At 51.9% G+C, this 25386-nt stretch overlaps 1 protein-coding gene across 2 annotated transcripts in view; it reads left to right on the top strand.

Moving 5' to 3' along the window:
* TRIO (trio Rho guanine nucleotide exchange factor) overlaps positions 1-25386 on the top strand; it is a 527884-nt gene that overhangs the window by 200769 nt on the left and 301729 nt on the right. For both annotated transcript variants that reach the window (XM_074987837.1, XM_074987838.1), the window contains exon 7: positions 4981-5172. In XM_074987837.1, coding sequence (XP_074843938.1) covers positions 4981-5172 — 192 coding nt within the window. The remainder of the gene's footprint in view (positions 1-4980; positions 5173-25386) is intronic.

Below are 25386 nucleotides of genomic sequence, written 5' to 3'. Positions count from 1 at the left end.
TAATTTATTAGGTGATGAGCTTTCGTGAGATAGACCCACTTCTAGCACAGCTATGTCTCTGTGTCTACCCTGAGGGTTAGGTCAACTGATCTGTGGCACTGCAGGCACAAAATTTTTCACAACCCTGATTAATGTGGCTAAGTCAATCTCACTTATAAGTGTAGACCAGCCCTTAATACCAGGTTGTGTCCTCCCCATAGATAGTGCTAGAAGCTATACTTGCATATCATCTTGGTCCTGGGAGTCAACTGATATGTGATCAGCTATCCTATATTTCAGTTAAGAATTATGGATTCATGTTGTCAAAGTGGAGTGTCTATCATACGGTCGGCTGTATTCTAGTCTGTTTTAGAATCACTAAAATTTGTAGTAGTCAAACACTGTCAATTTTGTCTTTGAACCGTGAGCCCTAGAGCTAGACACACTGAAGGATTTTTGGAAGCTTTTCATCTGAAGCACAGAGGCCACAGTACAGTTAACGTTAACTTGGAGAAGAAAGAAGCTACTAGAGTCAAATCTGTTTAAATCTTTCCTTGGAGGCTGGTATGAATGAAACCATTAAGAAGGTCAGATGAGGTAAAGTCGGTTCAAGAAGTAAAAGCCACAATGATTTTTTTCTTATTAAAGATACTTTTTTTCAGTCTGAAGTGTACAAATCTGTCACATGGGACAGATTAATAAGCTACACCTTGAATGTTACTCTCCTGTAAGATCCTCTGAGGCTTCAGAAAACAGGAGCAGAGCTCTTAGTCTTATACTGCTGTCTTTGTCAGATCTCTTTGGGATGCAGTCAATTTTCAAAAGGCAGGTTGTCACCCATATTTCTCATGCGCACTAGCCTTCTACTGAAATCAGCCACCTGCCAAAGGAAGACACATGCTGTGCAGCCTGCCTGTGCCTTATCTTTTTTTCTGTATTTGCTGGCCTTTGCCATGTTGAGCATTAACTTTTTTTGTATAGTCTGTAGGAGGACCAATTTCGGTATTTCCAGGTCTTGCAGGGCCCCTCTTGTGTATTTTGAAGTTTAAATAGCAAATGCCATTCCACTAAAGTGCATTCTGAGTAAAGAAGATTGTAAATGAGATGCATTTTTATATAAATTGCTGCCCTTATTTAATTATTGACTTTTTAATATTTTGTCACGGGTTTTTTCACTACCCTTTTGTTCTGCTCCATTGCACTCATTCCTTTTCTGCTTTTGCCACACAGTGGAATAATCTGAAAACCAAAGAAATTGTATCCCTTTCCTCCACCACTTCCCAAGTAGTTGATTAACATTTGGAAACTGCAGATTAATTGCCTTATTTGCAGTTTCAAATGGCTGACAAAACAGTTTTAGTAAACTCGTTCATATCCAGCATTCTATCATCTGGAACTCTCAGAAAACCAGTGCTTTAACCATAAGTAAATTTTAGGTAATTTTCCATCAGTACAGTATAGTGACAGTGAATACAAATAAATACAGCAAATATATCATCAGTGTACAGTGTACACGACTACTGTTATTGATTAATAAAGTATTCTGTGTACATTTTTGTTTGTTTCTTAATAGCTAATTTTGTTTTTCTTTAGTTTTTCTTCATCTGGCTAACTAAAATCATGTCATGCCATGGACATTGCCAGAGGAGAGAGAGCTAGGCTAGAGAAGTTCAACCTGTACCATTTAGCATTATGCTCTGCTAGATATATCTGTTATCCACAATGTTTAAATATCTGGCAACCTCCTGGTCCTGGGGCTGCTGGATATGAAAGAGTTTACTCTATTCCTTAATCATAGAATCATCCATTCTGTATTGGGGGCCCAAAACTGGATATAATACTCTAGATGTGGCCTCACCAGTGCAGAATAGAGGGGAATAATAAATTCTCTAGATCTGCTGGAACGTTTCTTCTAGTGCACCCCAATATGCCATTAGCCTTCTTGGCTACAAGGGCACACTGTTGACTCATCTCCAGCTTCTTATCCACTGTAATCCCATGGTCTTTTCTGAAGCACTGCTACTTAGCCAGTCATTCCCCAGCCTGTAACAATGCTTGGGATTCTTTCGTCCCAAGTGTAGGACTCTGCCTTTCTCCTTGTAGAAGCTCATCAGATTTCTTTTAGCCCAATCCTCCAAATTGTCTAGGTCAGTCCAGACCCTATCCCTACCCTATAATGTATGTACCTGACCCACTAGTTTAGTGTCACCTGCAAATTTTCTGAGAGTGCAATCCATCCCTCATCTGCGTCATTAATAAAGATGTTGAACAGTACTGACCCCGGAACCGATCTTTGGAATGCTCCACTTGAAAGCAACTTCCAGCCAGCTATTGGGCCATTGATAGCCACCCTTTGGGCCCATCCATCAAGCCAGCTTTTTATTCATCTTACAGTCCATGTATCCACTCCATACTTGCTTAACTAATGGGAAAGAATGTTGGGGGAGACTGTATCAAAAGCTTTGCTAAAGTCAACGTATATCACATCCATTGTCTTCCCCACGTCCACAGAGCCAGTTAACTCATCACAGAAGCTAATCAGGTTGGTCAGGCGTGACTTGCCCTTGATGAATCCATGTTGACTATTCTTGATAAATTTCCTCTATTCCAAGTGCTCCAAAATGGATTAGTTGAGGATCCCCTCCATGATTTTTCCAGGGACTGAGGTAAGGCTGATCTGTCTATAGTTCGCTTGATTGTCCTTTCTTTTTTTTCAAGATGGGCACTACGTTTCCCTTTTTCCAATCAACCGTCACCTCTCCCAATCTCCCCAAGTTTTCAAAATAATAGCCAAAGGGTCTGCCATGAAATCTCCCAATTTTGTCAAGTACCCTTGGATGCATTAAATCTGGACTCAAGGAATTGTGCGCATCTAGCTTTTCAAAATAGCTCTTAACCCATTCTTTCCCCACTGAGGGCTGCCCACCTCCTTCCCATACTGCATTGCCTTGTTCCGTAGTAAGGGAGTTAGCCTTGTCCATGAAGCATTGAGTATTTCAGCCTTTCCCACATCATCTGTCACCAGTTTACCTCCTTCATCCAGTAGTGGCCCCACACCCTCCCTGATCACCCTCTTATTGTTAATGTGCCTGTAGAAACCCTTCTTGTTGCCCTTCATATTTCTTGCCAGCTGCAATTCCAGTTGTGCTTTCACTTTCCTGATTACTCCCCGGCATTCTCCAGCCATATATTTGTACTCCTCCCTCGTGTCATCTGTGCAAGTTTCTGCTTCTGATATGCATACTTTTTGAGTTTAAGCTCACCAAGGATTTCCCTTGTCAGCCAAGCTAGTTGCCTACCATATTTGCTTTTCTTACTGCACATGGGGCTGGTTTGTTCCTGTACCTTCAGTAAGACCTTTTCAAATACTGCCTGTTCTCCTGAACTCCTTTCCCAGGAGTTCCTGCCCTTCAGTTCTTTGAGGGAGTCGAAGTCTGCTCTTCTGAAATCAAGGGTCTGTATTTTACTGCTCACCTTTCTTCCTTTTGTCAGAATCCTGAAATCTACCATTTCATGATTGCTGCAGCCCCGCTTGCCACCTACTTCTATTTCTCCTACTATTTCCCTGTTTGTGAGCAGCAGGCCCCTGGTCAGTTCCTTCAGCAGTTGTGCCAGGAAGTTATCCCCAGCATTCTCCGAAAACTTTCTGGATTATCTGTGTGCTGCTGTATTGGTCTTCCAACACATGTCTGGGTGTTTAAAGTCTCCCATGAGAACCAGGGCCTGTGATTTGGAACATTCTCCTAGTTGTCTGAAGAAATCCTCGTCTACCTCATCTACCTGATCTGGTGGCCTATAACAGACATGAAACAGAACATCACCTCTGTTGCTTCTGCTTCTAAGCTTAACCCAAAGACACTCAACTGGCTTTTCTCTCTCCATACATTAGAGCTCTGAGCAATCATATTGCTGTCTCACATAAATAGCAACTTCTTTTCCTTTTTTCCGCAGCTGTTCTTCCTGAACAGTTTATGCCCTTCTGTGACCCTGCTCCACTTACATGAGTCATCCCAAGAAGTCTCTGTTGCTCCAATCACCTTATACTTCTTTGACTGTGCCAGGGCCTCTAATTCTTCCTGTTTGTTTCCCAGGCTTCTTAGATAATAAGCTGATAGGCTTACTTTCTCCTTTGGAACAAGTGGTCTGCCTTTGTTATACCTTCTTCCTTCCTCACCTACCTCAGGGCTTGTCACCATCCTCCAACAAACCTAGTTTAAAGCCCTCCTCTCTAGGTTTGTAAGCCTGCCTGCAAAGATGCTCTTTTCTCTGTTCATAAGGTGGATCCCGTCACTTCCTAGCAATCTTTGTTATCAAAACAGAATCCCATGGTCAAAGAAACCTAATCCCGCTTTCTGACACAATCTTCACAACCATGCATTTACTTCCGTGATTCAACTATCTCTACCTGAACCCTTCCCTTCAGCAGGGAGGATGAGTGAGAACACCACTTCTGCTCCATATTGCTTGATCTTCCTTCCCAGAGTTACATAATCCACAGTGATCTCCTCAAGGTCATTCTTTGCTGCATCATTGGTTCCTACATGGAGAAGTAGGAGGGGGTAATAATCTGCACGTTTGAAGACTTTTGGAAGTCTCCCTCACACATCCTTATAGTTTCCTAATTGTTAACTATTCGAATGCCTTCATTTCTTCACCAGTAAAATGTATTCCATGTGCAAATGCTTTGTGAGATAATGTGAACCTTGTCTAATGCTTGCTTGTTTGTGAAACGGTAGGAAATTGAACACAGTACTATCATACATTATGAATCAGATACACAAATATGCAACAGCACATGTTCTCAGCTGTTGTCACTGAAATAAGGCCTCTTTCACCAACAAAGGATCTACTCCTAAGTATGCAATTTCAGTTTATCTAAAGCCAGGTTATTAAAGAAATATTGCTAAGCACTGTTCACATATTCTTTCATGGATCTATTCTTGTGAGGTTGTTATTGTATTTCTTAATCAGATACACTTTTTTGTTATTCCTTCTCCACAGAATGTGTATGTAAACATAAACCGCATCATGTCAGTTGCAAATCGTTTGGTTGAATCTGGACATTATGCTTCACAGCAAATTAAACAGATTGCTAGTCAGTTGGAGCAGGAGTGGAAGGCATTTGCTGCAGCCTTGGATGAACGAAGCACCTTACTGGATATGTCCTCCATCTTCCACCAGAAAGCTGAACAGGTCAGTAAATGGGACACAGGAAGTGAAAACTAGCAAGCTGTAAGTATTGACCAAATTACTGAATTTGGCCATGCAACCAAGTTTTAAAAAAGTCCAGAAAATGATTTAGCTCCCATCTGGATGGAGCTTAGAAGGAGGCAAAGGCTACTGGTGGACGACTTGATCTCTGCTCAGGTCTTCGTTATCACATTTAAGCAGAACCTTGCTCTCCCTGACTCAAGGATGCTTGTGTTTTAAGTCCCTGAACCCTGTATTCTATTCCCAAGGATTTTTAGAATGCCAGAGAAGGTTATCAATTAGAAAGTGCAAAGGAATTTTGGAATCGGATGATTTGAGCATAGGGGCTTAACACTGGGCAAACTACTGAGAAGATGAAGAACGGAAACAATTAGTGGAACTGTAAAGATCTTTTTATGTAAAAGATCATTCACCCAGTAATTCCATGCCTTTCTCCTTACGCGATGAGAAATGATGGTGTTTGTGAATATGTAAGTCCCACAATGGCTCAGTGTTTAAGGGGCATTTTAGGAAATATCTTTTTAATATTAATCCTAACTTGTTGGAAAATTAGGTGAAGTAAATTACTTAAGTGTCTTTCTTTAATCTAGGTTTGGAGTTGGGTGGTGAATGTTTATTTAGTGTCCTATAAGAGTGGACCTATTCTTTGATATTACATATCACTGTTTCTGTCTCCACACACCCCTAATAGCTCAATGTACCTATCATAAACCATGTGTAACAGCCAGTGAATTAATGTGGTCCAGGAAGAAGTAGGCATAAGTATTCTGCGTTGCCAGGTTAATAGCTTTGATAAGTAGAGCGTGTTTTTTCCCTTCAAGAAAAGTTGCAGCCTAGTTAGCAGATGCCTACTGTTGTGTCTCCCATCAGTCTTCTGTTTTGTTGTTGGTGTGTGGTGTTAGCTGCTGCTGGAGGTTTTATTTATGGGGAGTGCTAGGCTTTTTGAGCTAGATAGGAGGGTAGAATGGTAAGTATTGTCCCTGTAGATATTCCTCAGTTTTCTCCTGTGACATGCCAAACTGAGTTCCAGAAAAATTGCTGTTTGCTCATAATTGATCTAAGTAGCTGTGTGGGAGCTAAAAAAACAGCATTTACCCACAGAAATTTCAGAAGCTGTCTAATTACTAATAGTCTTAAAGTGAATTTTTATACGTTTACTAAGGCCTTGTCTACGCTGCAAATTCTTCTTCATGTGATTGCTCACGTCCATTTCATTTAGGTATGCATGTGTGATGTGCATGATTGTCAGGAGATGTTTCCTGCAGTGATACCCATTGGGCAGGCGGGGCGCTGGAGTGATGCCTTCATGGCAGTGCATATGTTCCCCTGCCAGCCCTCTGCCCCCTCAGTTCCTTTTTACTGCCCATCACAGTCGTTGGAACACTTGATCCTTGTATCATACAGCAAGTGCATCCCCCGCTGTTTGTATGCATATAGTTTTTCTGCAGTTAATAGTTCAGTTGTAACGTGGTTGGTTAGTTAGTGGGGTTCCCCCACTTTCCAATTTCCAGGTCTGGGGCATGCCTCTGTCCTCTGGTTTCAAGCCCTGTGTGATGTGCCTGAAATCCATTCCAAGAGGTGACTCTCCCAATTCCTGTCTTACGTGCCTAGAAGAGGGTCACCAAACAGATAGGTGCAAAATCTGCAGAAGAAACTACTTCAGACTTCACACAACAAAGGACAGGGATACTCACTTGAAGCTTCTCTTAATGGAGGTGCCTCTTCACTCACAGTCAGAGCTGGCACTGTCAGAGGCCAACTACAGCTCACCACCTTTGGTATGTGAATCCTCAGCACTGTGCAGGCAGTCCTTGGTACCAAGGTCCAGCACCAGCAGGTAGCCCTGGTGTCAGTCTTTGGTCCCACATAAAAAGAAGAGAGCACAGAGGATCTGTTCCCTTTCAAAGTACATGGCGTGAGCATATCCCCAGCTGGGACGCTCAAAGCACATCGTGACTTCAGTGCTTCCGCCAGCTCTGGCTCCAGTCACAGAACCATTGAGCTCTATTCAGGTTGTCTCCCTTGAGTAGGGAGATACAGGAGTCTATGACCTCGATCAGCCATCCACCAGGGGCCACCACAGATCTTTTGAAAAAAATCAGGACCTGAGTGCAGCACTGAGAGTGGCACACCAGCTGGATAGTCATCCTGCCACACCAACTGTTGGAACAAAGTCTGGACACCGTGTATGAAGCAAACAGGAGGGTTTATTATACACAGCGCTGATGCAGTCCCGCTTTGCCCATCAGGACACAGTGGAGCACTGCCAGATAATAGGTTGCAATTGATTATATAGATTATTGGTGGTCGGGGGAAACTACGGTGTGAGTTTTACCCAAGCCTGGGTAGGTCCTAGCAGCAAGACTAAATGAGCACAATAAATCAATAATCTAAAAGGGTTACGTAGAATCCCCACCCATAGCTTATAGATTGTGCATATTCCCCTTCTGTAGGAGTCTTCAGGAATGGTCAAAATAGGGAAGGATAGGATGAGGGGAGAGGTTGAGCCTAGGACCCAGAGGAGCGTTGCCTCTTAGGGTACATCGACACTGCAGAGTTTTTCAGAAATAATGTCAAAATAAGTTATTTCTGAAAAGAGCATTCATATAGCAACATTTCCAAAATGAGTGTTCACACAAGTGAGCTCAATTTTGAAATAAGAGCAGTGATGGGATGCCTCCCTGGAGGCCTGATAAGTCATAATTACCCCTGCTTAGTACACATTGTCAATTTTGAAATCGAAAGGCAGAGGGGAGTTGATGAAAGTCATTTCTTTTGGTGGAATTACTGTTTCTAGTTAAATGCCCTGTTGTTTCAGAATAACAAGCTTTGCAGTATAGATGCAAGGGTGGTTTATTTCTGTATTTTTTGTTGTTGGTTTTGTTTTTGTTTTTCCCCACCCCCTGGAAAAAGGGGGTTTTCTGTAAAAATCAAAATAAACAAACAAAAAAAAGCCAGTGTGGACAAGTCCTTATACCCATTGCCCATGCATTATGCCAACCCCCAGCAGGTAAGGAATGATGTAGCCTTTGGCGGAGCTGTGTTGCTATCCATTTTTCTTAGCCTTCAACTCTGCTACCGTCAGTTCATTTGGTTGTGGATTCACCGAAATGGAATGGACATGAGCAATCATTTGAGGAAGTAAAAACAGTTACCTGCCTTCTGTAACTGTTCTTCGAGATGGGATGCTAAACCTGCCTACCTCCCCTTTGTCAGAGTGTTGGGGGGTGGGGTGGGTGAAGGGCCGGCAGGGGTCTATGGCTATGTCTACACGTGCACGCTACATTGAAGTAGCTAATTTCGAAGTAGCGACATCGAAATAGCCTATTTCGATGAATAATGTCTACACGTCCTCCAGGGCCGGCAACGTCGATGTTCAACTTCGACGTTGCGCAGCCCAACATCGATATAGGCGCAGCGAGGGAACGTCTACATGCCCAAGTAGCACACATCAAAATAGGGATGCCAGGCACAGGTGCAGACAGGGTCACAGGGCGGACTAGCGCTTCCGGGGCAACAGCTAGCTGCTCCCTTAAAGGGCCCCTCCCAGACACACTCAGCCTGCACAGCACACGGTCTGAGGAGCCATAGGCACACAGACCCCAGGCACCGCAGTCATGGACCCCCAGCAGCAGCAGCAGCAGCCAGAGGTCCACCCAGCCCTCCCGGCAGGAGCAGGGCTTGCCCTGCTCCGTGCCATGCGGGAGGCAGCTGAGCACCTCCTTGCCCCAGAGGAGGAGATGCCCCCAGGGCAGCAGGGCTCAACCCCTACCCCTGCAGCACCCCGCCCCCCCCCCACCTCACACGCCGGCGGGTGTGGAGCTACCCCACCAGCACCGACTGGTGGGGGCGGCTGGTGCTTGGGGAGTGGGACGACGACCACTGGCTCAGGAGCTTCAGGATGAGCCGGCAGACATTTCTGGAGCTGTGCCAGTGGCTCACCCCCGCACTCAGGCACCAGGACACCGCCATGCGGCGTGCCCTCACAGTGCAGAAACGGCTGCTCCAGACAGCTACCGATCCGTGGGCCAGCAGTTTGGTGTTGGCAAGGCCACCGTCGGGGCTGTCTTCATGGAGGTAAGCGAACCCACGGGGGGAGGGCAGGGCAGGGCAGGGCAGGGGGGCCAGGGCAGGGGAGGGCAGGGCCACGCACACCCTGCTCACCCCTCATTGGTGCTGTCCCATGTGCTTTCTCTGCAGGTTGTGCATGCCATCAACGCCATGCTCCTGCACAGGCTCATGAGGCTGGGGGACCCAGATGCCACCATCGCCGCCTTTGCCACCCTGGGCTTCCCCAACTGCTTCGGGGCTCTGGATGGGACTCACATCCCCATCCGCGCCCCGCATGACAGTGGAGGACGATACCTGAATCGAAAGGGCTACCATTCTGTCGTCCTCCAGGCCTTGGTGGACAGCCGGGGACGTTTCCAGGACATTTATGTGGGCTGGCCTGGCAGCACCCACGACGCCCGGGTTTTTCGGAACTCGAGCCTGTGCCACTGGCTGGAGGCGGGGACCTACATCCGCCAGCGGGAGATCCCTCTGGGGGACACCACCATGCCCTTCTGTGTCATCGCAGATGCGGCGTACCCCCTCCGGCCGTGGCTCATGCACCCCTACACGGGCCATCTCTCCGCTAGCCAGGAGCGCTTCAACGAGCGCCTGAACCATGCGTGCCAGGTGGTGGAGCGCTCATTTGGCCGCCTGAAGGGACGCTGGAGATGTCTCCTGACCCGCCTGGATGCAGGCCCCAACAACATCCCCCAGATTGTGGGTGCCTGCTGCGCCCTGCACAATTTGGTAGAGAGCAAGGGGGATACCTTTTTCCAGGGCTGGGCTGCTGAGGCCGGCAGGGCAGACGTCCAGCCACCTGCTGCCCCCAGTCGGCAGGTGGACCCCGAGGGGACCCGGGTCCGGGAGGCCCTGCGGGCCCACTTTGATGAACAGGCCGCGGGGTGAACTCTGCCCAGGCCCCCTACTGCCCGCCCCTTCCTCCACCACACTCCTGCCCCAATGCCTACACCATGGAGCACCCCACCACACCCCCCTTCCACTTGTCCTGGACAAATGACAGCACGCACTTGTGGCTGAACTTAAACTTTTTTTTTTCTTTCCGAACCTTTTTTTTGTAACTGTAAATAAATATTTGAACCAAAAACCAAAAACTATGTACAAACACGTTGAACAAAAGCAATATGTACAAAAATAAAACAATACAAAGAAACAACAGTCCTCAATTATCAAAAAAAAACCAGGGAAGATAAAGGGGAGAACTATTTACATGGGGGGGGGCAAACCGGGGGCAGAAAAGAACAGGGTCCAACTATATACAAGGGGGGGGGGGCCACATCCTGGGCCCCTCGCCCCTATAGCCCAGCACCGGGCGTTGGCGGCCGGGAGCCCCGCCGCGGTCGCAGCCCGGTCCGTGGCTGGGTGGGGGCGGGCCGGACCGGAAGGTACGGTGGCCGGTGAGTGTCAGGTGGCTCCAGGGGTCCCTCGGCGCTCCAGCCCTCGCCGGTGGGTGGCGGGGCGATGGCGGATGGGACGGCGACGGGCGGAGCAGCTGGTGGTGGGGCTGCAGGAGCAGGCAGGGCGGGCGATGCGGCGGACGGCGCAGCATGGGGGGCCAGGTAGTCCACCAAGCGGTTAAATGTCTCCATGTAGGCCCCCCATGCCTCCTGGCGCCAGGCCAGCACCCGCTCCTGCAGCTGGAGGTGCTGCTCTGTGACCTCCAGCTGCCGACGGTGGATGGCCAGCAGCTGGGGGTCCGTCGCCGTCGGCTGTTGGTGGCGCGGGTTCCGCCATCTAGCCCACCGTGGGACCGGTCGGTCCTCGGCCGAGGGGCTGGCCTGGAGCGATGGTCCCGGAGGGCTCTCCGGGACGACTGACGCCTCGCCGGCGCTCTCTTCCGGTCCTTCTGATGGTGCAGGTGCAGGACACAGGAGAGGAGGGGGGGGAAGAAGAATGGAGAGAGGCGTTAGTGTGAGCCCCAAGCCGTGGCCTTTGTCCCCCCAGCCCTGTGCTGCAGGTTCCCCATCCCCGTCCCCGGGAGATGCTGCTGTGATGGATGGGGTTCAGGGGTCCCCCTGCCCTGCACCCCGTCCCCTGGTGGGAGCGACTCTTACTTCACCCCGCAGGGTCTGAGAGCAGGAGAGGTTTCTTAGGCCACAGATGGCCAGTTTCTCCCAGGAGTGACAGCACCAGCTGTCGGAAGAGACAGTCCTTCCAACCCGTCGTGGGGAGAAGACCCCAAGGGGTGCCCCTCTGGGATGCAGCTTTCCCCCTCCTCAGGCTGGCTGCCTTCCAGCTCTCCCTTCCCCTAGCCTCTACCTGTGGGCCCCGCCCTCGCCCCCCAATTCCAAGCCAGGTCGGCTCCTCCCTCCTGTTTGTTCAGGGCAGAGGTGTCACCTGCCAGCTGTAGCGCCAGGATCCTCCTTTGCCCCTGGGAGCTCTTCGGCTCTTGTTGCTCATATGTAGCCTGAGTCTCCCTTTGGCACTCCCCCCACTCCATCACATGCTGCTGCTGCGGGTTGTCCCACCCCCTCCTCCCGGGGGCCCCTCGAGGTTCCGCTCCCCGCTGGCCCGGGGATGGGGCATGGCACTGTCATGCGGGGTGGTGGGGGGGCAGGGGCTGATGCAGTGCTGTGAGGGCCATGGCCCTGGTGTCCTTGGGGCCATGGCCATGTGAGCATGTGGGGGGCCCTGGACACATATCTCTTACCCCCGCCCCTCAAGCCCAGGGGTGTCCACCAGAGGGGAGTACCTACCTGTCAGTCCACTCCCACGGTCTGGAGATCCCCGGGGGGCGGAGGCCCTGCTGCTGCTCCGGGATGGCAGGAGGAGGATCTGCAGCCCGGATTCTGCGGAGGAGGAGGCCCCCCCGCTCCTCCTCCTCCTCCTCCTGCCGCGATGTCCCGGGGGTGGCCTCCGGGGGGGGGGGCCCCCAGGGTTCAGGGCTTGCCTCTGGGGCGGACTCCGTCTGCAGGGCCTGCTGGGGCTCGTCGGCCGAGGTGTCAAGGGTGGCCGGAGGGGAGGAGGTGTGCCGGGGGCCCAGGATGTCCCTGAGCTCCCTGTAAAAGGGGCAAGTGACGGGGGTGGCCCCAGATCATCTGGCCGTATCCCGGGCCGGGGAGGAACCCTGCCGCAGCTCCTTGACCTTACTCCTGACGTGGTCAGGAGTGCGGGCAGGGTGACCCCGGGCAGCCAGGCCGTCGGCCAGCTGAGCGAACGCATCCGCGTTCCGCCTCTTGCTCCCCATTTCCTGGAGCACCTCCTCCTCGCTCCAGAGCCCCAGCAGGTCCCGCAGCTCGGCCTCCGTCCAGGAGGGGCCCTGCTGCCGCTTGCCAGCCTGGCTGCCCTGGCTCCCCTTGCGGGGGCTCCGCTGGGGGGGCTGCCGGCCAGCCATCGCAGCTGTGTGGGGGGCTGAGGGTGGTGCAGGCTGGCCGCGTGTGCAGGCTGCAGCCTGCACGTTCCCTCAGCTTCCTGCACAGGAAGGGAGGGGGAGGGGACCTTTTAAGGGGCCGCTCCACGCGGCCACCAGTGAGCTGAGGGGCTGGAGAGAGCGTCTCTCAACCCTCCAGCTGATGTCCGCCATGGAGGACCCGGCAATTTCGACGTTGCGGGACGCGCAACGACTACACGGTCCCTACTTCGACGTTGAACGTCCAAGTAGGGTGCTATTCTGATCCCCTCATGAGGTTAGCGACTTCGACGTCTCGCTGCCTAACATCGAAGTTAACTTCGAAATAGCGCCCAACGCGTGTAGCCGCGACGGGCGCTATTTTGAAGTTAGTGCCGCTACTTTGAAGTAGCCTGCACGTGTAGACGCGGCTTATATGAGCCACTCCTCCAGAGAGCTCCTGTCTGTCCAATGGATGCTGCTCAGGGAAAAATCTCCTGACAGTCATGCACACAGCACACACATAGTTAAATGGAATCGACATAGGCAACCCATCTTGAAGAACTACAGTTATGGAAGGTAGGTAACCTTTTTGTTTAATGTACAGCCTTGGCAGTGCTTTAAAGCATCAGTGTGGTCATAGCACCAGCGCTAGGAGGGGTCTCCTAGCCTTGTTGATAAACCACCTTTACCGTAGGAGTAGGTAGTATTGCTGGAAGTCTGTTTACACTGGTGCTTTCCAGCAGGGGTGTGCAAAGACTTATTTTCTTACACATGCCGAAAGGTTCTTCTTTTTTTTTTTTTTATTTGAACATAATCAAATTTCTGGTGTGGGGGCCCTGCTAAGTGCAGGGAAGAAAAGTGAGGTCTGATGTAAGACGTTAGCTCACCCCAGCTTTGCGGCACTGTAACTTGCTGTGCTCAAGGGTATGAAAAAACACCCTGGGCTTCGAAGTTACAGCACAGTGAAATCGCAGTGTAGTCAAGCCCTAAGAGGAGATGCTAGATTCTTAAATCCAAATGGTTTGAGAATATGAATCTGTTAATTAATAGGCAACTCTGTAGTGCTTTCAGTACGCTAATGATGATGCTTTGGACTAGAGAAGCAAGTAGGATTTTAGTCCATTTATGGTAAATAGGTGTCCTTATTACAAGTACAGATGTTGCTAAGAGACACTGTGTTTGGCAGTCTCAGCAGTGAGGCCACAGAAGGGCAAGTCATAAAGAATAAACTGTTTTCATGCATCTGTAGTTGTGTTCATTGTGGGTTAGCCTGTGCTGTATTTTTCCATGGCTAATTTAAAGATACTCATTGCTAGAGTTGCCAGTCTGACACCTTTCCAAGCATCACATGCAAAAATATGATGGGATAAGGTGGGTTTTTTGTTTGCTTGCTTGCTTGACCAAATGAACTTCATCAGTGGGTGAAATTAGGTGTGTATTCAAATTCACAGAAACCTGTTAGTTAACTGACAAACTATGGCTGTGTCTGCACTAGCTCCCTACCTGGAAGGGAGCATTGTAAGTAAGGCATTGGGAGATTGTTGATGAAGTCCTGTGCTGCATGTGCAGCACTTCCTTAAGCTAATTCTCCCCCGCAGCAACTCTGAAGTGTTCCACTTCAAAGTGCCAGCTCGTGTGTAGCTGCAGCTAACCCACTGGTACTTGGAAGTCTCTTTACTCCTCAAAATTCTCACCTCCCCACGTGGCCCCCTCATAAAGTCGACTTATTGCTGCCACGCTCAATCGGCAAATATTGATTGTTGCAGCAGTGCATTGTGGGAACCTATCCCATAGTTCTCTCATTGCCATAGCATTCTGGGTATTTTCGCTGGTATTTGACATCATGATCCCACATAGCATTGCCCTCATTTCCCTCTCATGGTAAGCAAACGTCCGTTTTTCCAGGTGGGAGGAAGGAAAACTAGTGCATCAACAAAGATCACCAAATGCATAGAAATTTTTCTTCTATAACTGAATTGCTTTTTTAAAACTGTACCTGTAACTGAATTATGAAAGATTTGGTAAAAATCAGTAGGAGTGTGTCTTCGCAACTGGCCTCCACTCTTTGTCCCTCCCCATCCTTAATTATATCTGATCCCTGAAAATAATACTGGGACAATGAAATCATGAAGAAAGAGTAGATAGCAAAGATTTTGAAGAAGGAGATTGGTGAGGGAGGGTTTTTGGCTTCCCAGTCCATTATACAGCTTCTGTGCACAGTCTGTTCTCAACTGGCCCTCCACCCACTCTTCCTTGTGTGAAGACATCCAAAGTTAGAAGAAAGAGGATAGAAAAGGCTAGGAAAAAAAGTGTTTGGCTTCCCTCTTCACAATGCAGACATTGGCAACATGGGAGCTGGGGTTTGCCAGATTTCATTCCCATTGTGGGGTGGTTTGGTATTTGGGAGGTTGAATGGCCAGTTAACATGGTCCCTGAAAATCACTTTTGGTTGTGAGGTGTGGGGTCTGTGGCTCGAGGGCCTCTTGAACCGTTTTTCCCCAAGCGGCTGCTAGGCCCTTCAATTTGTAGCCACCGGGGGACTTTCCTCTAGTGACAGCTAGCCCCCAGGTCCTTGTTGGGGTGGGGGGGTTTCATTGAGGTAGCTGTTTTAGGTTGTGCCCAGGGGTAGCAGCCAGGCCCTGAAATTCATAGCTGCTGGGGGGGACTTCCCCTGGCAGCAGAAAGGCCCTAAAAATATTTTTGGTGGGGGGGGCAGTTGAAGCACCCCCTCGAATAGCTGCAGCCCCTGAAAATCTTTTCTGCCCTTCGAGCCCTCACCACACGCAAGCCAGGACATGGTGCTGCCTGGCAGCATGGTCAGCACCAAATGGCAGGCACATACTTTTATTGGGTCGGGGACTACCCACATGATGTGGTTAGGTGCAAGAAAGACCCCGACCGCGTGGTGCTTGTGGGGGTGGGGCGCATACGCAGATGTAAACCGCTGAGAAGTTTCTCAGTCTCTCACACAAGCATGACCCCCACAATGGTCTTGCTGCCACATGGTGCAGTGGGGCAGCAGCTGGCACCAGGCAGTGCAGAAAAAAAATTCCAAGTGTAGAGACAGAACCGTGAACTTCCTGCAGGGGTTGTTTGTAATGGATAGATGCGCTCACAGTGCTTATAGCAAAAAGAGAGAGACATTTCTTAGGTCCTCATACAAACAAGACCCCACAGCCACAGGCTTCCTGGTCCCGAATTGAAATTCACAGTTGTCCTGTTACCTAGTTCCTGCACACCTGGGCTGCGTCTACACGTGCACGCTACTTCGAAGTAGCGGCAGTAACTTCGAAATAGCGCCCGTCACGTCTACACGTGTTGGGCGCTATTTCGAAGTTGAAATCGACGTTAGGCGGCGAGACGTCGAAGTCGCTAACCCCATGAGCGGATGGGAATAGCGCCCTACTTCGACGTTCAACATCGAAGTAGGGACGTGTAGACGATCCGCGTCCCGCAACATCGAAATAGCGGGGTCCTCCATGGCGGCCATCAGCTGGGGGGTTGAGAGATACTCTCTCTCCAGCCCTTGCGGGGCTCTGTGGTCACCGTGGGCAGCAGCCCTTAGCCCAGGGCTTCTGGCTGCTGCTGCTGCAGCTGGGGGTCCGTGCTGCATATACAGGGTCTGCAACTAGTTGTTGGCTCTGTGTATCTTGCACTGTTTAATGAAAGTGTGTCTGGGAGGGGCCCTTTAAGGGAGCGACTTGCTGTTGAGTCCGCCCTGTGACCCTGTCTGCAGCTGTGCCTGGCTCCCTTATTTCGATGTGTGCTACTTTGCCGTGTAGACGTTCCCTCGCTGTGCCTATTTCGATGTTGGGCTGAGCAACGTCGAAGTTGAACATCGACGTTGCCAGCCCTGGAGGACGTGTAGACGTTATTCATCGAAATAGCCTATTTCGATGTCGCAACATCGAAATAAGCTATTTCGAAGTTGGGTGCACGTGTAGACGTAGCCCTGGAGAGCAGTGGCCGGAGCGGAGCATTGACGGGCGTTGTGGGTTACATACGGGACACCTCTGGAGGCTAATAAATTTGATTTTAAGATGTGTCACTTCCACATTGGCTTTTAATCAAACTTTTAAATTTGAACTTGATACTATATCCAACCCGTTCTAGAAATATTATATCGGTATTAGAGCTAATGGAAGGTACAGTGAAGACAGTCTTGTGATACTGAGCTAATTGCCTTAAATTCAAATTTATCTCATAGTGTAGATGTTGCTATAGTGTCTACACCATTTAGAGAAGCTGCTACATGCTTCAGAATAGAAAGTACAAAAATGTGAATTGCTGAGGGAGACGTAATAACATAAATTAGTGGAAAGAACATGATTGGCAGTCTGCTGGGATTAATTAAAGTAGCTGCTTTAATTTCTCCTTCTACTGTGTTCATTTGACAATTAGCTGTGATGGATTCTAATACTCTCTCCATAGGAAAATTATCTGTGATTTATCAGCTATCTGATTAATGATAGGGGATGAGAGTTTGGGTGGAGAAGTTATGGTGTGAAAGGGATGATTTACAACAGTAAACATTCATTTGCATTTAGGACTTCCTTTTTTACATGCAAATAGCTTTAGGTCTGTTTTTATTTTAGTGCTTCCGTACCTGCTTCCTAGATCCAGCCCTTTGTTGAGAAGGGTACCTCTTCTTTAATTTGCATTTCCCCAGAACACCCACTGTTCTAGCTAGTAGTATTATAGTGTGTTGTTTTTTTTTTTTTTCATTTGCAGACCACTAAAAGTTTCAAATGCCCACGGGGGAATCCTTTGAAAATCTTAAGAGTTTGCAGATCACTAGTTGAAACCCACTGGTGTCGGTTTAGTTGCCTTTAGTGTACAGCAATCCCTTGAACTGTGTGATTCTTCCTCGAGTGTCCCCGTGGGTGCTCCATGATAGGTGTCGGGCTTGCCCCGGCGCCGCAGGTCGGATCTTTCCAGCAGTTTCTGCTGGACCGCGCATGTGCCGGCGCGCGCCGCTCCCTTGTGCGCTCCCGGCCACATGCGCGATCCAGTCCCCACCAGTTCCTCTTTAACCGCCATCGGCTGCAGACGGAATCCGCTCAGGCTACGGCCAGAGTTAGCGTATTTAATGTTTTTAAAGTGTTTAGAGTTTCTTTTTCAGTCTTTTAGCTTAAGTTAGCTTGTTATTGTTTTCAAAAAAAAAAAGAGAGTAAAAAGTAAAGTTTTACAGCCTAAGTAGCAAGCGGAGCAGCGGAGGCCCGGGGACGTAAGGCCATTAGGCCTCCTGCTGCGGCAGGCTCAGTCCGAGAGGGGAACAGGAACAGAGAAGGTGTTAAGTACCCTATTAACAACTCAAAGACTCACCACAATGTCCTCGTCAGGATTCAAAAAGTGTGAGTCATGTCGTGAAGCGATGCCGGCCTCCGATGGGCACAGTCAGTGCATTAGGTGCCTCGGGGAATCTCATGTCACCCAGAAATGCTCCTTCTGCGCAAAGCTCACAGCCAGAGCAAGGAAGGACAGAGAGATGAGGCTGAAAATGCTGCTCTTTGACAAGGCCCTCCAGCCAGATGCGCCGGAGCGGCCTCAGCAGGAGGGACCCACAGGGGCCCATAAAAGGAAAGCTGCTTCCCTAACCCCATCAGCGCAAAAACGGAGGAAGCTTTCACCAACCTGATCCCTGCCGGCAGCCACAGCGAGCGGGACAGGTGGAGAGCATAGCCCCCAGCCGCAGTCACAGCTGAGCGGCGGCAGCGCGAGACGCACGTGGGAGAGGCTGAGCTTCCGATAATCAAACAGCCGCCCCGCACCGCGGGCAGGGCGGCGGCCAGGCAAGTGCCGGAACCAGCGGCACTGCAGCTAGTGGCACCGACCCCCGGGAAACCGGCGGTGCAGAGCTCGCAGGCATGCGGCCTGCAGGCACTGGGAGAGACCACCTGCGCGGCTCCGCAGCGGAGCGTGCCGAGCGCGGCTCAGACAGCGGGGCCGAGATCCCCGACGCGGAAAGGGGCAGAGCCAGCCCCACAGGGGAGGGGAAAGGCAGCACAGAAAACCCGGCACCGCAGCCCTTCTCCAGACAGGGCTGCAGGGCTACTCGCTCTAAGCCCTCCACTTATGCTGCGGACTCCAACGAGGCGGCAGGGGTCACCTCCAGTATACCCTGAGCCCCCATCCCCGTTCCTACAGCCAGCATCACCATGGCTTGGACCACCATTGCCCTTCCTGGGCTTTGAACCCCTGGAGCACTACCACAAATCAGTCTCTCCATTATCTCAATCACCCAGACGATCTTGCTCCCCCAGGCGCAGGGGGTATGCGCCTCGAGAGTGGTCCAGGTCTCCATCTCAGGAACAGTGCCCGTGTTGCCACGGTCGCCCCTATTACGCGGGGCATAGACACCATAGGCATACTCCCAGGGACAGATCCCCCCAGACAGTTCAATATCCCCAAGGGCAATCGCGGACGGGGACGGAAACGCAGATATCTCAGGGGGAGTTGATTCTGGAACCCCGAGATTTTCCCTCGCAAGCATCTAGCGAGAGGGTGTATCACTGTCAACAGGACCCAGAGGGGTCCAGAGAGGCTTACCCTAGCGGTTCCTCGCTATCTTCCCCTGACGAGGCCACGGCCCCAGGGGACGTCCATCCTCTGGACGATCTCAAACAGCTCCAAGAGCTGTTTAAAAGGGTGGCCTTCACTCAAGGCATCCAAACAGCAGAGGTGCAGGAGAAACACCATAAGCTCCTTAAAAACCTGAGACCTCCGGCCTCTTCCAAAATAGCTATTCCGCTTGATGAAGCAATCATGGAGTCCGCCACCACAATATGGCAGACCCCTGCGTCCACTCCGCCTATAAACAAGAGAGCGGATAAGAAGTACTTTGTCCTGGCGAAGGGCATGGAGTTCCTGTTCAGCCACCCGCAACCAAATTCTCTGGTGGTGGAATCGTCTCAACAGAGGTCGAAAACTTCTCAGTACAAGACAGGGGGAACGGACAAAGATGCCAAGAAACTAGAGTTGTTCGGCAGAAAGGTCTACTCCTCCTCTACCCTACTGTTGATAATGGCGAATTACGTAGCGCATCTAGCGAACCATAATTTCGACTACTCCAGGCTGACTTCCCTCATGGACTTTTTTCCAGAGGAGAAGAAGCCGGTGCTCAAGGCCATCGTGCAGGAAGGCTACGCAGCCTCGAGGACAGGAGTTCAGATCGCCTTAGGCGTAGCGGATACGGCAGCACGCTCAACAGCTACGGCAGTGGTCATGCGCAGGGCGTCCTGGCTCCAGACATCGGGTATCCCGAGGGATCTGCAGGCGAAGATCGTCGATCTCCCCTTTGACACGCAGAAGCTGTTTGCTGAATCAACCGACTCAGTCCTTCATTCCAGTAAAGACTCAAGAGCTACTCTCAGGACCTTGGGGATTTACACCCCTCCATACAGAAAGAAAAAGTATTACCCCCAACAAAGACGGTACCAGTATAAACCACAGCGTCCCCAGTACCACAGGGGCTACGAGCAAGGGCGACATCAACAGCACCAACAGTACAGAACTCCCAGGCAACGTTCCCAACAGAGCCGTGCGTCCTCGGGGCAGGGCCAAAGGCCACAAGTTTGACACACAGATTGAGGGCTGCACTATCACTACCATCGTGCAATGTCATCCGAAGCTACTATTCCACCATCGCCTCCGAGCATTCTACGACCAGTGGCAAAAGATCACTGCAGACAAATGGGTACTGGAGATTATAGCCACGGGTTACGCGATTCCCTTCCAGTTGCTTCCACCGCCACGACCTCCACCCAGACCCCACCTAAAGGACGCCTCCCACGAAGCGAGACTCAAGCAGGAGGTAGACCATCTTATGCTTATAGGGGCAGTGGAAAGAGTGCCGGAGCAACTCCAAGGGAAAGGGTTCTACTCAAGATACTTCCTCACAGAGAAAAAGAAAGGAGGCTGGAGGCCCATCCTAGATCTTTGAGGCCTCAACCGGTACTTGCGCAAGCAACGCTTTCGGATGATCACAGTCGCCTCTATACTTACGGCACTGGACGATGGAGATTGGTTCGCAGCCCTCGAGTTACAAGACGCGTATTTTCACATAACTATTCACCCGGCTCACAGGCATTTTCTCCGGTTCATGGTGGGAAAGAACATTTTCAGTACAAGGTTCTGCCGTTCGGCCTCTCCTCGGCCCCTGAGTCTTCACCAAGACCTTGGCAGTGGTGTCAGCCTACCTGCACAGACAGGGGGTATTTATATTCCCATATCTGGACGACTGCCTACTGAAAGGGGCCTCGGAGAAGGTACTTCGCATGATACGCATCACAGCAGACACGTTCTCTTCGCTGGGCCTGGTCATCAATCTGGCAAAATCAAAGATAGACCCCACACAGGACATAGGGTTCATAGGGGCACGCATAAATTCCATCACAGCAAGGGTTTATCTACCAGCTGCAAGCGACTGCAAGCATGGTTAATCCATGGCTCAGCTCCCTAGAGAGCACATGTACGGAGGGAGTGCAACAAGTTCTAGAAAGTAGCAGAAGGACTTCCACCAGGAAGACCTATAAGCAAAAATGGACTTGATTCACTGCATGGTGTTCTACCAAGCAATTAGGCCCCCTTACTGTGCCTATACCCATAATACTAGAGTATTTACTGGACCTCAAGAGAGGCGGCCTCTCCCTATCCTCGTTGAAGGTCCACCTTGCCTCTATATTGGCTTTCAGACATGAAGAGGAAGGGCATACGGTGTTTGCCCGTCCCATGGTTACCAGGTTCCTCAAAGGGCTGGTAAACCTATACCCGCCTTGGAAACCGCTTCCACCTTTGTGGAGCTTGGATCTGTTGCTTAATGCGCTAACAGGACCACCGTTTGAACCTTAGCCACGGTTTCCCTCCGTCTCCTTACGATAAAGAAGACCTTCCTTCTTGCAATCACGTCAGCTTGCAAGGTGAGCGATCTTGCGGCAGTTATGGGAACGCCACCCTGCACAGTATTTTCGAAGGAGGTGGTAACCTTACGGCTGCATCCAGCCTTTGTTCCCAAAGTTTCTTCAGAGTTTCATATTAACGAACCTATAGTTTTACCTTCGTTGGTCAAGGAACTGGCGGCCTGCGCCGGCACATGCGCGGTCCAGTAGAAACTGCTAGAAAGATCCGACCTGCGGCACCGGGGCGAGCCCGACACCTATCATGGAGCACCCATGGGGACACATCTCAAAGAACCATCGTTACTACGGTGAGTAACTTCTCTGTTTGAGTTGTGCTTAATTCACTGCTCCCCCCAGCCCTGGCTCAACCCCCTCAGCCCATGCGGCCCCAGTTCAACCCCTTCTGCCTCGCGTGTGGCTCCAGGTCAACCCCCTGACCCCGGGGGTATGTCTACACATGAACGCTACATCGAAGTAGCTTATTTCAATGTAGCGACATCGAAATAGGCTATTTTGATGAATAACGTCTACACGTCCTCCAGGGCTGGCAACGTCGACGTTCAACATCGACGTTGGGCAGCACCACATGGAAATAGGCGCTGCGAGGGAATGTCTACACACCAAAGTAGCACACATCGAAATAAGGGTGCCAGGAACAGCTGCAGACAGGGTCACAGGGTGGACTAGCGCTTCTGGGGCAACAGCTAGCCGCTCCCTTAAAGGGCCCTTCCCAGACACAAGCAGCCTGCACAGCATGCGGTCTGCAGAGCCATAGGGACGCACACCTCGAGCGACGCAGTCATGTTCCCCCAGCAGCAGCAGCAGTCGCCAGAGGTCCACCCAGCCGCCCCTGCAGGAGCAGTGCTCGCCCTGCTCGATGCCATGCAAGAGGCAGCTGAGCACCTCCTTGCCACAGAGGAGGAGCTACCCGCAGGGGAGGAGGACGCAACCCTCAAACCTGCAGCATCCCGCCGCCCCCGCCGACTCACACACCACCGGCTGTGGAGCTACCCCACCAGCACCGACTGGTGGGAGCGGCTGGTGCTCAGAGAGTGGGACGACGACCGCTGGCTCCAGAACTTTCGCATGAGTCGGCAGACATTTCTGGAGCTATGCCAGTGGCTCACCCGCGCACTGAGGCACCAGGACACCACCGTGCGGCGTGCCCTCACTGTGGAGAAAGGGGTCGGCATTGCTGTCTGGAAGCTGGCCACTCCAGACAGCTACCGATCCGTGGCCCAGCAGTTTGGCCTCGGCAAGTCCACTGTCGGGGCTGTCCTCATGGAGGTAAGAGGACCCACAGGGGAAGGGGGAGGCAGCAGTGGCAGGGGAGGGGAGGGGAGGGGAGGGGAGGGGGGCCTTGGCAGGGGAGGGCCACACACACCCTGCACGCCCTTCATTGCTGCTCTCCCATGTGCTTCCCCTGCAGGTCTTGCGCGCCATCAACGCCCTGCTCCTCCACAGGCTCGTGAGGCTTGGGGACCCGGATGCCGCCATCGCGGGCTTTGCCACCCTGGGCTTCTCCAATTGCTTCGAGGCTCTGGATGGGACTCACATCCCCATCCACGCCCCAGAACACAGTGGAGGACGCTACATAAACAGGAAGGGCCACCACTCAGTGGTCCTCCAGGCCTTGGTGGACAGCCGGGGCCGTTTCCTGGACATTTATGTGGGCTGGCCTGGCAGCACCCATGACGCCCAGGTATTCCGCAACTCGGGCCTGTGCCGCTGGCTGGAGGCGGGAACCTACATCCGCCAGCGGGAGATCTCTGTGGGGGACACCACCATGCCCCTCTGTGTCATCGCAGATGCGGCATATCCCCTCCGGCCCTGGTTCATGCACCCGTACACGGGCCATCTGTCTGCCAGCCAGGAGCGCTTCAACCAGCGCCTGAACCACGCGCGCCAGGTGGTGGAGCGCACATTTGGCCGCCTCAAAGGGCGCTGGAGGTGTCTCCTCACCTGCCTTGATGCGGGCCCCACCAACATCCCCCAGATTGTGGGCGTGTGCAGCGCCCTTCACAACCTCGTGGAGAGCAAGGGGGAGGCCTTTTTTCAGGGCTGGGGTGTGGAGGCCGGCAGGGCCGATGTGCAGCCACCCGCTGCCCCCAGTCGCCAGGTGGACCCCGAGGGGATCCGGGTCCAGGAGGCCCTGCGTGCTCAGTTCGATGAGGCCATGGGGTGAACGCTGGCAGGCCCCCCACTGCCCCCTCCATCCTCCACAACACTCCCTGCCCCTACGCCCACACCACAGAGCACCCAAGAGCACCCTCCCTACTTTTCTTGTAAAAATAAAAGCAGACAGTTGTTTGTCAACTCAACTATCTTTAGAACTCTTATTATTATTATTATTATTATTGTTATTGTTATTGTTATTGTTATTACTATTATGAACAAGACTAACTAACTATGTGCAGGGGAAATCTAACTGATAAATATATATGCATTATAAAAATAGGGATAACATGAAACGGGAAGACGAGGAAGGGCAGAACTATTTACATGGCGGGGTAAGGATCAGCATTTTTACAGGGGTCAAATATACAAAATATTTACAACAAACTAACTTAAATCTGGGGGGGAATATATACAAAGGGGGTGGGGCACGTCCTGGGCCCCACACCCCTAAAGTCCAGTGCTGGGAGTGGGCGGCTGGGATCCCCGCCTCGGCCTCAGCCCTGGCTGGGGCTGGCTTGGGGGCCAGGTGGACCAGGAGATAGAGCCGGCGAGTGTCAGCTGGCCCGAGGTCCCCCTCAGCGGAATGGCGCTCGGTGGCGGGTGGTGGTGCGACGGCGGACGGCGCAGCGGCTGGAGCAGCGGGTGGAGCAGCAGGTGGAGCAGGCAGGGCGGGCGCTGCAGCGGCTGGCGCGGCATGGGGGGCCAGGGAGTCCGCGATGCGGTTGAGGATCCGCATGTAGGTCCCCCATGCCTCCTGGCGCCAGGCCAGCACCCGCTCCTGCAGCTGGAGGCGGCGTTCCTCCACCTGCAGCCGCTGCTGGGCGACCTCCAGCTGTCGACAGTGGAGGGCCAACAGCTGGGGGTCCCTCGCCGTCGGCTGCTGGTGCTGGGTCCTCCGTCTTCCCCTCCATGGGGCCGGTCGGTGCTCCGCCAAGGGGCTGGCCTGGAGTGATGGCCCCAGGGGGCTGTCCGGGATCACTGACTCCTTGCCGGCGCTCTCCAGTCCTTCTGATGGTGCAGCTGTGGAACACAGGAGGGGGGGAAGAAGAGTGGAGACAGCCGTTAGTGTGGGCCCCGAGCCGTGGCCCTTGTCCCCCCACCCCTGTGCTGCCGGTTCCCCATCCCCGTCCCCGGGAGATGCTGCTCTGATGGGGTTCAGGGGTCCCCCTGCACTGCACCCCGTCCACTGGTAGGAGTGACTCTCACTCAGCAGGTACGACAGGAGGTTTCTTATGCAACAGATGCCCAGTTTCTCCCAGAAGCGACAGTACAGCAGTCAGAGACAGTCCTTCCAACCTGTCCTGGGGAGAAGACCCCGAGGGGTGCCCTTCTGGGGTGTAGCTTTCCCCCTCCTCAGGCTGTCTGCCTTCTAGCTCTCCTTTCCCCTAGCTTCTAACTGCCGCCCCCGATTCAAACCCAGCTTGGCTTCTCCCTCCTCTTTGTTCAGGGCAGAGGTGTCACCTGCCAGTTGTAGCCCCAGGATCATCCCTAGCCACTGGGAGCTATTCAGCTTGTTTCTCATACCTAGCCTGTGTCTCGCATTTGCACTCCCCCACTCCATCACATGCTGCTGCTGCTGCTGGGTGTCCAACCCCCTCCCCCCGGGGGACCCTAGAGGTTCTGCTCCCCGCAGCCCCGGGGATGGGGCATGGCACTATCGTGCTGGGGGGGGGGTAGGGGCTGATGCACTCTTCTGAGGGACACGCCACTGCTTTCCTT

Source organism: Carettochelys insculpta, chromosome 2 (genome assembly GCF_033958435.1).
Source record: "Carettochelys insculpta isolate YL-2023 chromosome 2, ASM3395843v1, whole genome shotgun sequence".
Taxonomy (NCBI): Eukaryota; Metazoa; Chordata; order Testudines; family Carettochelyidae; genus Carettochelys; species Carettochelys insculpta.
The sequence above is the reverse complement of the archived record's forward strand: the minus strand, read 5'-3'. Positions and strand labels throughout refer to the sequence as shown.